The 14,490-nt window shown below is 46.0% G+C and overlaps 1 protein-coding gene across 1 annotated transcript in view; it reads right to left on the bottom strand.

Annotated features, from left to right (window-relative positions):
- Positions 1-11,946, bottom strand: part of ARID3B (AT-rich interaction domain 3B) — a 31,241-nt gene extending 19,295 nt beyond the window's left edge. Inside the window, exons 1-3 of the mRNA XM_009643911.2 lie at positions 11,280-11,946; positions 2,216-2,287; positions 583-655 (exon numbers count right to left, since the gene is read on the bottom strand). Of these exons, the coding sequence (XP_009642206.1) occupies positions 583-655; positions 2,216-2,287; positions 11,280-11,858 (724 nt within the window). The 5' untranslated portion in view covers positions 11,859-11,946. The remainder of the gene's footprint in view (positions 1-582; positions 656-2,215; positions 2,288-11,279) is intronic.
- Between the last annotated feature and the right edge of the window lie 2,544 nt (positions 11,947-14,490).

Genomic DNA, 14,490 nt, shown 5'->3' with positions numbered 1-14,490 from the left:
CACCACAGGGAGGAATGTGAGAACATTTCTAAACTGTGCGCTTCTGCACTCAGTTACACAAAATTACTAAACAGAAAGCTGACACATTGTGAATCTACAGGAAAGTATGGCTCGGTGTCTATTTTCCCAGTCCCCAGATTGGGTGCCACTGCTCTGGGCAGACCATGAAGGCATTCACAGTCAGCTTCCACATGCCATTGAAATCAAACACAAGATGTGTGATCATGCCACCTGAAGGGGAGACTAGAGAATCTGCAGTGGTACTCAGCCTTGTTTCAAAAGTCCTTGGGGAACCAGGCTTCTTGGGCTCTTCAGTGCATGGACAACTTGAGTATTAGGTAGGAGTAAGGGTAGATAAATAAGTGTCCGAGAAATTAAGTTACAGGGCAGAAGAGTTCTTTCCTACCGAGCTCCTTATCTCCCAAGGTAAATATATCTCAAGTCTTACCGCTGCTGTTCCACCAGATCTGCAGGTTCAGGGGCTGAATTTGTTTTTTCCAACTCAGGAGGGAAGAATTCAAACTGCAGCAGCACCCCTCTGCCCTGTTTCACCTTATCAATTTCAAACAAATGCTCACTCACCCCTTTTCTGCATAAAGATGAAGAGGTCATCCAGGAACTCTTTCCGTTCAGGGTCGCTATCCAGTTCATAGAGCTGGGGGGAAAAAATAAAAATAAAAATGAAGGCACAATCCACAGTGAAACAGATAAAAATAAAATAATAGTATTAGCTTCTTCTTCCAAGGGGTGATCTGGTGTTTGTCCTGGGGGAATGAAAGGCAGGCAAAGAGGCAAAATGAGGAAGGATTCCAGAGCAATTTGGTGGACTTTGAGGACCCTCATTATGGCTTGCCTTGCTTGGCCCCAGGTACAGTACAGACTGGCACCGCAAAGGGAATGGGACTTGGTTAACAGCACTGCTCTACATAGCAGGGTTTGAAACCACCTGAAAGCAAAGGGGAGAGAAACCATAAAGACAAGCTGGAAAGAAAGAGGAGACAACGAAAAGGAAGGCAACAGTGGTCCAGGGTGCATTAGTGGTCTGTACCTTTGAGACACTAGGAACGTAAACTTCTCTGCAGCTTCTCCTAGCCTCGTGATTCCCTTCTTCAGGGATTGTCACATAAGTGACAAACTCCAAGTGCCTTGAAGGAGGAGATGAAAGGACAGAGCTTTCCTGTAGCTACTAATGCCTGGCAGGAAAGGCTCCTCTAAAATGAGCCAAAAAGCCTTGAAAAATATCAGAAACCAGCCAGGAAACAGTTTGCTGCAGAAACAGTCTTACCAAAAGGCTTAAAAGCCCAAGCATTTAAAACAAAGTTCCATAGGCAGCTTATTCCAAAGGAGAGGCACTGTGTGCCAGCATTATCTGCCAATTTTTCAGAAGGGACAGGCATGAGCATCATCTTGCAACAGCATCTCTTGAACTGAAAAATCTAATTTTCACCTCTTGAGAATCCTGTGAGGCCACAAAGTGACAGGCTGAGAGGGCTAAAGTCAGTCTCTCACTGAGATACAGGATACAGAACAGGACAGAAGACGCTGTACATGCAGCAGAATTTAATTCCTTCTCGTGTTTGCATTGAGGAGGAACCCTGCCTAACTCCAGGAATTTTTTTTTTTTTTTGCTCTTGTGGAGCAGCTCAATGGAAAAGCAAAGATTCACTGGGAAATATGTATTTCAGCCTGTCCGTAGGTGCTGCTGGCTACTTGGTATTCATCTAGCCCAAAAGAAGAGGGGCTTTTTAGGTTCATTTCCTGTGAAGCTCCGTGCTTTCTCACAACGCACTGAGCTCTGGGAAGAAAACGCACCAGTGTATTTGCAGAGCAATTAGCTGCACCCTTTCAGAAAGAGGCAGCTTAGTTTAAAATTAATTCCTTGGGCTGATGTGACACACAGCTGCCACATTCAAATCCACGAGCACAGTGCTAATCAGGTTCAAGAAATGAAAAGACTTCTCCCAGCTGGAGAAAGTATTGACTAAGATTTTAAATGTCAGGAGTCTGGTTATTAAGCCTTAGTTCAAACTATATTCCAGTGACCAAAGGCGACAAAACAGCCCAACAAAATAGCAGGGGGCTGCAGGACAAAGCAGTTTTCTTACAAATTCATCACAGAGGAATAGTGAGGGCTCAGCAGGCACCCTCTGTCACAGATCAGGGGGAAAATTCCCCAAAGTTACCCCTTCCCCAAAATCCCCATGATCAGACTGACCTTGGCAAAGTCTCGTGAAATTTCTCTTCCTCGGCATCCATCACCTTCGTCGCTCCAGGTCACATTGCCGTTCTAGGGGGAGAGAAATGAAAGGGTGAAAGAACAGCCAGGGAAAGGCTTCGCAAACAACTCCAGAAAGCTTGCAAATGTGCACTTTTGGGCACAAACACGTGCAAAAGCAGCTGCTGGCTTAGACCAAGACAACTAGAAAGATGGGGGACATTTGTCACAGCACACTTTCCTGGAATCTGACACTCAGCCCAAAATGGTAAGTGGCATTTCACCTTCCGGGCAAGGTAGGGGAAGTTTTTCAGCTCTGAGATTCCCTCAGAAAGAGTTCTCTTGGCACCAGGGAAAACCATTCTAGAGGAAAGCCCTCAACATCTTCAGCAGCCACCCGCCTTCATCTTTTGAACAGAAGTATCCTAACCCTCCTGTAGCAGGTGCTTTGCTGTAATGAGATACAACACTTTAATAGAGAGGTGCTGCTTTTGCTCTACATATCCATCATTTTTACCAAGTGCACATCCTAGAGCCCCAGGTGTTATCCAGGTATCCTTTCCTCCTGTTTGCCAGCACCCAACTGCTCCCCTTCACACTTGGAAATGCCCTTCTGGTCTTCCCTTGCTTGCCTACAAAATCAAAATAAGCCAAAGAAAGAAGTAATCCCACTGGAAATCTTCTTGCCAACCCAGGATGCTTACTCCTGGAAGCTACTGGATCTGGATTCTCCCCACAGAAACGGAAAGCTCAGCTTTGCTGGATTAAGCTTCATTCTTCTCAGGCATTAAAAGGATTACTCTAGTTAGGTCTATTCTACCTGGTAAATCATCATCCTGAAATGATCACCGGGACTGGAAACCAGCAGGGGCAGCTTCTGGCTGTACGGCAGGACCAAGACCAGAGGAACGATTCTGAAAAACCGTTCAAGCATCTTTAAACCATAAAATTCCTGAAGCTCCGGTATAGCAAGCACTTCAGAGCCACTCAAGGAAAGAGAACAGCCAAATCCACCCAGCAAGGTAACTTGGTCTACCCTGTCCCAATAAACACAGTGTCCTAACGCAGCTGGAAAAGCACTGAAGACAGCAAGAGGTTTCAGCACAAAAAAAAAAAAGCATGAGAATTAGAGAGGTGGTCCAATATCTGAAATCTTGGAGTCATCTGGTTGTGACACATACATTGAATTAGAAAGATAAATAGCTCTTGTCAAGGCCAGGCAAAGCTACATTTCCCCCTTTAAAAAAACACTGCAGTGAGCTGCCCTAATCAATTATCCAGTAAGTCCCATCAACTGAAAGATATTTAATGGGGGATTATTGCCACTTCTGTTATGTCAGCTGTTTATTACAGCAGATCAATTCCCAGCCCTCTCTAGGAAGAGATCTGAAGAACAGTTTTGTTCACAGGAGGATTCATCTGGGTGTCCTTTGCTAGCAGAGATTAAAAACACAGGATTTTTTGCTAATTACGGTAACATCCAGCTGCTCCTAAACCCCAATGATTGTTAACTAGACCAACAAACCCCCATGAACAGCCAGAATAAGAGAGAGTCTCTCCAGAAGGCAGCAGCTATTTCCCATCCTCAACTTCGTATGCTCCAAGGTAAAATGATCTGTAGAGGGCTGAGCTGCTTTCTTCCCAAGTTTGTACCTGGTTCTAAATCCAGAGGGCAAAACTGCTCCTGGTGTTAAACTGGGTGCTCCAAGAAGTAAAACACTTGCTTTCGCAGGGAGCTTTGGTCATGCTGAGAGATTATTCCGCTACATTTGAGGACCCGGAGAGGAAAAGAGGGCTTAAAGGAGACAATTCTCTACTGCCAGTGGGCTTGAACTTGGTAAAATTTCCAGGAACAAAATTTCCCATGGGATTAAAGACTCTTTAGAAGTTATTTTACTTGTTCTATTTGAAGAAAAAGGGTAATTAGAAAAGAACGACAAGATTAAGGTTCAATACAGAGAATAAGCAGAATATACGCACCCTACTCCTCGTACCTACATCTGAGATGTCGAGAGCACAGAAGTAACGCTCCCTGACACCTTGCTAAGCAAAAAGGAGCTTAAAGCTAGCTGAAAGCCAGCAGTGTTTTGCCATATGCCCAGAAAATTGGCAGAGATGGATATCACCTGGCATGACACAGTGATCCAAGGTGAGAGACAGCAGGCAGCATTAGCATTTCCTCCTGCAGTCGCTGGAAAGGTTTAAAGCCAGTTACCACTGCCCACGTTAAGCTATCAGGAAAGATAAGGAGAGTGCTTCCCATCCATCTCAGTGCAAGCCACAGCAGCAAGGGTGCACTGAAATAATGTGTGGGCTGTGGAGACACGAGGACAGAGCACAGGCTTGTTTTGGGTAGAAGAGTTGGCAAAGTCTCAGGCTAGCATGAAATGTCAGCTCAGCAGCCAGGGAATAAAGCCTTATTTATTCAGAGAACAGAGTACAAGCACCAATGGGCACTTTCCCAGGCCTCGGCTTTGATCTTGAGGGACTATTCCGCTCACCAGAACCTTTGGGTCCATGCCAAGGCTCACAGCCAAAGACACCAAGTATTGGCAGTGGTCAGAGCAGTGACCTGATCACAACTGGAACAGGTAAATCAGTACAGAGCCCCACAAAGCTACTGAAGCAAGAGGTGCTCCGTATGTAGAATAAACTACATTTTGCACAGCGAGGGAGCCCAGCAGGAGCTTCGTATCAAGCTTCCTTTCTATTCCTCCTAGGAAAACAAAGTTACCCTATGCTGAGAAGCCCTCCTCTGTATAAACAGCAGGAACCTGAGAAATCAATATATCCTCACAAGTCATTAAAAGACCTTTGTATAAGTCAGGCAATAGTAGCAGGAAGGAAAAAACACCGTTCAGAGAGGCAGGTCATTCTCCGGGGAGAGTTCTGCCTCTCCCTCCACCTGTCTGTATCAAGGGAATTTGCTGATGTTTGATAAACAGCCCTTTCCTTACCACAGGCAAGGATTTCTCTGGTTTCTTGCAGAAAAGCAGCACTGGCTGCACTTTACCCCCTTATGCTGAGCACAAGTGGGAAGGCAGAGGTGTTGGGATGGGCTGGCCACCTTCCCGGGCTGCTGGCAGAGCCGGGGAGCCTTCCCCCATGCCTCAGACACCCCCCAGAGGCCATCGGAACCCCCCCCCAGACCACCCTCTCCCTGAGAGGCTGCGGGCCTGGCTTCAGAAGCAATTATATCTGGAGCTATTTTAGGATTACTCCCCTAACCACCTGGAATATCTTATTAGGGGGAAGCTCAGATGTCCAGAGCAATTTTGGTTTCCAATCCCACATTCAAAAGGCAGAGTTAACCCTGAGTTGCCAAGCAGACCAAAAAGGAGATGGCAAATGCTTTCCTGCTTTGGCCAGCCCATTCTTTTAAGGACAAAACCCTTACAAATGAGCAGCTTCAACCCCTCCCTGCAGGACACCTACCTCTCAAATATTTCCGTCTCACATGCCTGTCCCTCCCAGAGACTAAAGAACTAATCGAAACTCTGCACTCGATAAAAGAAGTATTACAACAAACAGAATAGCAGCTTGTTGTCTCCTTCTCCAGTTTTGCCTGCATAAATGGCAATAAACGTGCAAACGGGGACATCGATGAGAAATTGGAAATGCTCCTTTTCAGGTCATTCCCACCCATTCATACAACTGTTTGAGAGGGGCTCAGCTGAAGCCCGATGAGGTTTTACCAGCCTACAAAGTTGTATTCAAATGGCAAACCCTGACCTGGAGAGAACACGCTAAAGCTTTCATATCTAAAAGAAAAGAGGAAAACCAAACTTCTGCATGAAACTCAAAATCATTCTGCACCCCCTAACTGCAGACTTGCAGTTTTGACAGAGGTTTTAGGCCAGAAATCTGCTGAAATATCCACTTAGTGACAAGGCTAAATGCTGCAGTGAAAAAGAAAGCCCCTCCCCTACCCCATGGGCTAACTGAAAGCACCAAGTCAATGAAAAGGTACAGGGGCAGCAATTTCAGGATTATCAGAGAATCCACAGAAATTCCTTTTGTGGGTAGAGTTAAGCCTTAGGAAGTGAAACAGATGCTATTATAAAGAAAACTGTTGTACTACAAAACGCTGATAAGATCAGGACTACTGCCCTGAGCTGCAAGTTCTCAAGCACAGGGAACCAAGTTATAATTACTGCGTGCACAAGCTGCCTGGTAAAGCTCTGCTGAAACTGGAATAAACCCTCCCCAGTCTTACTAATAACAGAGCTCAATTCAGTACCTACAAGCTTCAAAGATGGGGTTTGAAAACATGTTACTGATTTCAGGAATGGCAGGGAAGATGGGGAAGGAAAGAAAAAAAAAAAGAATGGACTGAAGTTAACAGCTAAATTACTTTTTTGATTAAGTTTCTTTTCTGTGCTCCCATGACCTAGCGGCTGCAGCACCAACACAATCCTTTGCCAAATAGGAATCTGCTTCCTTATCCTTAAGGAAAAGTTGAGCTCTTTGTGAATGACTCCTATTCACAAATACTCAGAGGAATTAACTGAAACATAAGTGACAAGAAGATTTGTTCAGTGCTATATGGCTGTGGGAAGAGAAATTCTCACTTCCACATGAGAGAGTCTCAGATTTACCCTGAAGTGAGAAAAACAGAAGTGTAAGAATACAACACATTCGAGCTCTTTCCACCTCCCGCTCGCCAGTGTTAACCAGAATTGCTATAAATTGGCACCAAAGGAGACAAGCTGCAACTATTCCTAAAGATAAATTCAGCTCCCAAACAAATCCCAAAATGAGCAGGATATAAACGAGCTCCTCACTCTGCTCCTGTGCTCTGCCTCCAGCCATAGCACAGGTGCTGCAATACAGCAGAACCTTGACGAAGCCTATGGAATCACCCCTTGAAATGAAGATCAGGGGAATTCTCTGATGTCTAATACAAGTCATTTGTAGGCTGCTGCCCACAGACATTATCACAGTTTCTTGGCTCTCTTCTCCCATACATTATTTGTTATATTAAACAATAAGGAGACTTTGTGACCAAGATCCTGCTCTGCTCCCACCACCAATGCTGTGCTTTAAGTTACCTATCAGCACAAGCTCCCAAGTTACGTGCTCCAGCAGAAGCAGACTGTCAGAGAGATGAAGACTTCATCAAAACAAACCTAAACCATGAATTCAGGACAAGCAGCAATAGGCAATTTAAGAATAAAAATCTGTTCTCATGGAAAACAGCTTTCAGTAAGATAGAACCCAAATGCCCAACATTGGCTATTAATGAAGAATCTTCTTCCCACTACATCATAAAAAGAAAAATACCCAGTGACCCGCATAAGGAATTAAAAAGCCAACCCTTGAATTGGGCCCTGGATATCTGAAATAACTAGGAGGCAAAAAATGAACCATGTGAAATGCAACTTTTTTTTTACTCCTGGGACCTCCACCTCCTCTGGATTAACAAGTATCTCCTGCGCAATACCTCAATACACACAACACTTGAGGCACATACTTAAGGTTATGGAATCTCAGCCACTCATTCCTAGACCCTAGAGCAAAAGCAAAGTAATTATTTTAAGCTGACTTATCTTAATAAACACCATGACCTTTGTAAAAGTTTAGGTCAGGATTTTCAGGAGTGACTGGTGATTTCTGAGAATTGAACATGAGACATCCCCGAAAGCCAGACGACAAATGGCTCTCAAAGTCAGACAGCTGCTTTACGGAGACTTACCTTGCTGCGCTTAAGAAGGCATTAAGTATCAGCTGATGCCTGAAAACCTTGGCTTTATTTTTTACATTCCACAAAGGAATGCACATACTAATGTGCCTGCAGTAGCAATGGCCTGACAAAATTGCTCATGCTAGTGCCGCACACCAGCCTCGAGTGGAAAAAGGAGCAAGCGGCACCAGCGGGACAGCGGCTGTGGTCCTGCCTTTCCTACCCGGCTCTCCCTGGTAACTGGAGACACGGCCAAGCAATGCAAGAACCCACGGGAGGAGGACCCACACCCAACCATCTGCTAAAAGCAATGTTTTCACCCACGGAATTAAAAGCTCATTTTTCTTTGGACAGGCAGCCCCCAATGCCCTTTTCCAGGGAGGCTGCGGGAGCCTTCGGCTGTTGGAGCCATGATGGATTTGCACAGGATTCAAGCAAGTCTGAGGAGCAAGTAAACTGAACACGCACCGCCCCGGCTCTTCTTTCAGAACTGCAACTCCCTGACAAGCAACTCCACTCCCTTGTTGTTTTGTGCTGACAGGATTCCCACCACCCCTGTGTCATAAGCTGAGCCAGCTCTTTTGTCTGCCAGCTTGTTCTACAATTATTTACTTGGCTCTCTGGGACGGAACAGAACAGGGCTTCATCTTGCTGGTAGTTTCCACCTCTCTGCCATCTTTGTGCCACATACCTTCCAGGCAACCTTAGCCTTACACTTTCAAGACACATTTTTCTCCAAGGGCATCACTTGTCAGAAGAACAAACCACACTTGAAAAGAAATAGAAGCAACTTTTTTCCTCCCCCTCTTCCACAAGCAACAGCCATTACGCATACCACAAATACTCCCAGAGCAGTGCTAGCTGAAAGCAGTGTATACTGGCAGGTTACTTAGCCTCCATCTCAACAGAAGCTAAAAAAAAAAAAGACAATTTCAGGAATCATTTCAGTCATAAACCAGCCCCCAGGTTTATTCCTACCTCCACGCAGCCCCCCGCTCACCAGCTCTGAACTGGTGTCCCTCAGTTAAATTTTTACTCCCTGGTATGCAGACTCCAGTGGTGAATGCAAACAAGTTGATCTGCAATATTTACCCGACTCGAGGTGAATATACCACACCAGCATCGCTAACATTGGGCACTTCAGCATGGCCTTTTGAGCACACCATAGCACATTAATACCACCATTCACCAGCACGATTACGAACATAAGCCATGCCTTGCTGGGGCAGACCATCTATCCCAGCGCTTCATCTTCAATGACAGTACCAGGAGGCAGTATTTCAGGACAATGTGTGAACCTGCCCACTTTCTGCCATCCTTTCCCACCATCCAGACATGTTGTAACACAGCACAGCCCCAATATTCCTTTATATTCCATTCCTTAACCTTGTGTCCATGAATTTCTCTAATTCCATTCCTTACTGCTGTACTGCCTGCCTCCCCCTGCAGCAAAACAGATTAACACAGCAGCAAGGGGGATTTCTTTTAGTTTTGCTTCCTGGTGAAGCTTTGTGCACATTGGCTTCCAGAATAAGTTGGCCTGAAATCAGCCTAAGCTGCAAGCTACTACCAGAATACTTGATTACCACTGAAATGGGCCAAAATAAGTGAATCTGTATTAGTGCACAGTATGCAACCTGTAAAACAGTAATTTTTTTTGCTATTCCACATCTGCTAAGACCAGATCTGGCATGCTTCTGGGTCATTTGTTTTCCCAGAAGAGGCCAAATGACCTTGGAATCGAGCCTATTAATTCAGTAGGATTCACAGGACTCACAAGATAAGCAAGTATTGGGAAGAAGCACAATGACATACTTGCTAGCACCAGCCGAGCTAGAAATAAAACCAGCCAAAGACTAATGCTTAATGCTACGTTTGGTTTGGGTTCTAGAGGGATCACTTTCTTTAAAAAAAACCCCAAACCATCAGAGTCCTGCCTGCTATTCTCCACCCAGAGACCCAAAAGAGGAAGTTTTTGCCAGCCACTCCAATGCAGTAAATTCTGAAGCAATTTCTCTAGTGACCGCCCCCTGACCAACATACCCACCACATTTCCCCACAACAGCTTAAGCAACTCTTTCATCCCAACCCCTCTTGAGAAGCAAGCACAGACAGAAACCAGCAGCAATTGGTTGCCTGCTGCATCGCCAGCATGCTTTATAGCACCAGTAGTCACAAACACCATTCCCCTAGCAACTTAGAGTTCCTGCCACGTGCATTGGGGTGAAAACACCAAACCAGTGCAGTTTTGCAGGAGAAGCTGGGTAGGAGCCTACAGGCCATGCTAAATGGAGTGGGAGAAGAGCTAAAGCTTGCTGAGCTATAGCAGTTCCTCCTCCAACTGCTGCCTGTGGCAGCATAAAAGAAATAATGTTGTGCATGCAACCAGGGAGAGAGTGCCCCGAGTGCCCACAGCAAACTTTCAAACACCGATGGCTCTCCAGCCACCACAAAGCAGCTCCAGCTTTTTTACTTCATAGGGCTTGCGGGAGGGAAGGAAAACAACAACTCTGGTTTTGTCCATACAGTGTTTCTTATCTCAAAGAACTCTAAAGCAAAACCTAACCCTCTTCACACTCAGGCTAATATCTGTAGAAAAGGACCCTTAAGTCCAACTTTTTTTTCCTTTATTTCAACCGTGCAGTCCTTTGGCTCAACTTTAATACACAAATGTCTCTGAAAGTCTGCTCAAGTTAGCTCTGTAACAAACCAGCACACACGTGCGACGTTAACAGAAATACCCACTTAAAGAAAAGAATTCTTGATCCTCTGACATTTTTCTACAAGTAGTAATTCTTCATTCAAACATAGGATTACCACCTACCAAAGCCAAGCAGTTAGCTCCTTCCTTCCCACACATGAAATAGAAAGTGGCTTTTGCTTCCCTGCCTGCTCACAGCACCAACCAGCAATCCAGCCAAAGTCACTGCATCCCAGAGGTCTTACACAAAGGGGTTATAGATACCGTACGTGAAATAACTGGAGTGAGACATTAGCAGGCAAACGTCTGCACCAAAAATAAATATAACACCAGCCTGTTCCATTCTGAATGGCACAGCAGCAGCGAGCGAGAAGATAAATGAGCCAAAGATCAAACCTGTACCTCTTCATAAAGGTTCTTCTAGATTGGGGTTTCTGTATCATTAGCTGGAAATCTGTATCTGTAAAAGCAAATCAAGTTCTGGCGAAATCTCTTTAAAAAATAATAAACCCAGAGGAGTACAGCAGGGAAGCATTGCCCTACACGCGCCCGGTTCTTGCACTGTTCTCAAAGCGCTTGTCAACAGCCAGCACTTGTAACAGGACACTGGGCTAAAGAAATCCTCGCTCTGAGTGCATCATGGTCATTCTTATTCAGAAGGAAGTAACGTTAACACTGACCTGTTTGATCTGCTCGTCCAACCGCCAGTTCTGGCGTCCAGACAGGGAACCAGAATACGGTTGCTTAGTAGTGTCTTTACCCTGTTCTTCTTTGCCCTGCTGTCCCCGCTGGTGCCCTGAAGCTGGAAGAGGATTAGAGGTAGAGGCCACTCTTTGGTTGTGATGGGCAACTTTGGGAGCGTGAAAATATTTCAGAGCAGAGCAGGGTTCTTTTCCAGTCACATCAGCACCATCCTCGAGATCTCCACCTTCCAAACCCCCTTCTTCATCCTCCTCCTCATCTTCTTCCTCCTCCTCTTCCTCCTCCTCTTCTGGCTCTGAATTCATGCTGCTCTGATCAAAAGCCCGCGTAGCTCCAGCTGCAGGTGGGCCTCTGGCCAAGGGACCAACGGCAGAGCCGCCCGAAGCCCTGCCAGATGCGGCTGCTAGGACAGCCTGCTGCACAGCCAGCTGCTGAGTGTAGAGCAGCTGAGCTTCCCTCATCTGCCTCTGCTGTCTCTCCCTGGAATCCATCTGCAGAGGCGTTTGCTGCTTCTGCTGCTGCTTCTGCAGCTGCTCGACCACAGCTTCCAGCTTCATCCCGCAGTTTGCATGGCTGGGAAAAAAGGGGGGGCGGTTTTGACTTTATCTGGCAGGGTTCAAGCCCTGACCTTGGGAGACTGGCAGAATCTGAAAGATAGACAAATATTTGTATGAATATAAAATGCTTTCATCTTTTCCCCAGGAAGAGGATAAATAGAGTGCAAAGCCAATACTCTTTCCTGTGCAGGAGACCGTGAAACAATCAGCTTCATGTTTAACAGCCTCAGGCTCAAACTTGCATTCAATTTTCAGACTGTTTAATTGTATTTTCAAGCTGAACACATTTACTATAACCTCAGTTTCATATACCCCAAAGACAGCATCTGAAATGCCTTTGTCCACTGTCCTGGCAGTTCATTTTTTGGTCAGAATCCTTCCACGCTGCCTAAATAATTACTTTTGAAATGTTAGGTTTAGCATCTAGGGGTTGGCTCTGCTCAAAACACTACCTTAAAAGGAGATAGTCGGGATGATGAGCTTGACCATATTTCTATGAAAAAGCGGGCAGGGATTTATCACCTACCAGTTACCTCTAAATTCTTTCATGTTTTCAGTACATTATTGAATTCTTTACACTTTATATGTCTGTCTTAAAACCCCCCTGTATTTAGCCGTTATTTTTCCCCAGGAGAGCAAGACAAGACTAAAGCAAAGACCACTGCAGCCTGAAACAGACTGCTGAGCACCAAGCAACTCCTGCCTCTGGTTCCCAGAGTTGCCAGCGCATCTCAAGCCCCATCTGTGGCCTCCCTTCGATTTTTCCCAGCCAAAGGACCCGAGAGCTTTCCTAGCTCTCCATTTTGACCTGCAGCAAGCCCATGCTGAGCCAGCACTAGCCTCCTCTTGAGCAAAGACCAACAGAAGAGACCGCAGTCGGAAACACAGCTCTGATCTAGAGTAAATCCTAGAAAGACAACTACGCCTTTAATCCCCAACCATTAAAATCAGCACATGTATTTTGGACTTTGTGTCACAAATGGGACCTGCTGACAAAGCCGGTCCTTCTCCAGGGTCTTTTTTTTTTTTTAACGTAAAAAGATGCTTACACAGATCCCACTTGCTGCCCTTCAAGGTTCATCGATATCAAAATACAGTCAGCTTAAAGAAACAAAGGAAAGGCCAACCACAAACAAGCTATGGAGTCTCCCAGCCACCTCCCACCACTGGGTTTACAACCAGCACTGTGCTATTCAAGCCACATACTTGAAAAGAAAGACTATTTCCCTAACACACCTCCAAAACAGGCACAGTTCTGTTCTAAACCAACAAATAACCTACCAGGTACCAGGTCTAAAAGTGAAAGACAACTTCCAGCATCCCTAGCACAACTCCAGGTCTTCCTCTAAGGTGGTCAGACTGTGTCTCTTGTACAAAGTGCCCGGGAGCTACGATACGCAACTCATTTTTCCTCTGCAAACTCTTCCTGGTGCTAAATAACAGCCCATCACCAAAATGAAAAGCCCAGCCAACACATTTGCATTTTTATCTAGCAGGCAGCAGCATAGCTTTAGCTTGCAAATGAAAACAATATAAAGTGGATTAGTGGTTTGAATGTCAGGAGCAATAATGCATTACCTGGCAGCTGAAAAGAGCCTTAGACTGGGTTGGGAAGGCACAATACACCATCTGGCCGAGCTCCGCACACACACACGCACACTCCCTCCAGTAAAACAACAATGAACCAGTGCGGGTGTTGCAACAGCAACCATAAACCAAGCTAGAGAACCTACAGCCCACACCTTGCTGTATACTGTTGCACCTGAGGCCCGGCAAGGCATCACCTCTCCTTGCCTGGAGGATATTCAGCAGGGCAGTGCGGTTAATACATGCCTGGGGTACATTAACGATAATAAATGACCTGATACTGGGTTAACACGCCGAGCAAACACACCTCAGGTGCAGCAACACCCTGGTATGCAGCGCCAGCGTATTTTCCCCAGAGTTCAGGTACAATAGTGACAGGTTACAGCAGGATTTACGGGTGGCTGCCGAGGGTTTTCAGCACAGCCCAGCGCGAACCTCACAAGCCTCCAAAAAGATGGATTTTGGATGCGGCCAAGATGCCCTCAGCCCAAATCAATGTTATTACAGAGAGGGGGCCAACTTTGCAGCAAGTTTTAAGGCAACGAGGAGAAGGGTTGCCAGCAGCAAATAATTAAGTTGCAATATCAGTACAGAGGTTAAGATAATGACTGCAGTGAGGCTAATTAACGTTAAACCAGTCCAGGTTTTAACGTCCATTCTACCCCTCAGCACAGGTATTGGCTTACTTTCTGTGTCTCTCCCAAGCAAGGCGGGGAAAGGACACAGTTTAACCTTCGGGTCCTCACGCACAAGCCTTTGTGTAGCTTTTAATCCCTGAGGAGGGGAGTTTAATTAAAAAGCCCCTTGATTTGAATTTTTAACTGGCTCAAGCTGCAGCCTAATTGCGCAAACGCCCGCCTTGCCCCCGGGAAGAGGGCTTGCCAAGCGGAAACCACCTGAAAGAGTTAAAGCCCGAACCGAGCAGCCGAGGCCGGCCTTGCCTCCCGGCCCCGAGAAAGGGAGAGGTCTCCCGGGGTGGTAAACAACTCCACCGCCCCCCACCCCCCGGGTTTACCGGAGACCTCCCGTCCCCTATAACCGCCCC

The sequence above is a fragment of the Egretta garzetta genome, unplaced genomic scaffold, assembly GCF_000687185.1.
Source record: "Egretta garzetta isolate BGI_Z169 unplaced genomic scaffold, ASM68718v1 scaffold287, whole genome shotgun sequence".
In the NCBI taxonomy this organism is placed as follows: domain Eukaryota; kingdom Metazoa; phylum Chordata; class Aves; order Pelecaniformes; family Ardeidae; genus Egretta; species Egretta garzetta.
The sequence above is the reverse complement of the archived record's forward strand: the minus strand, read 5'-3'. Positions and strand labels throughout refer to the sequence as shown.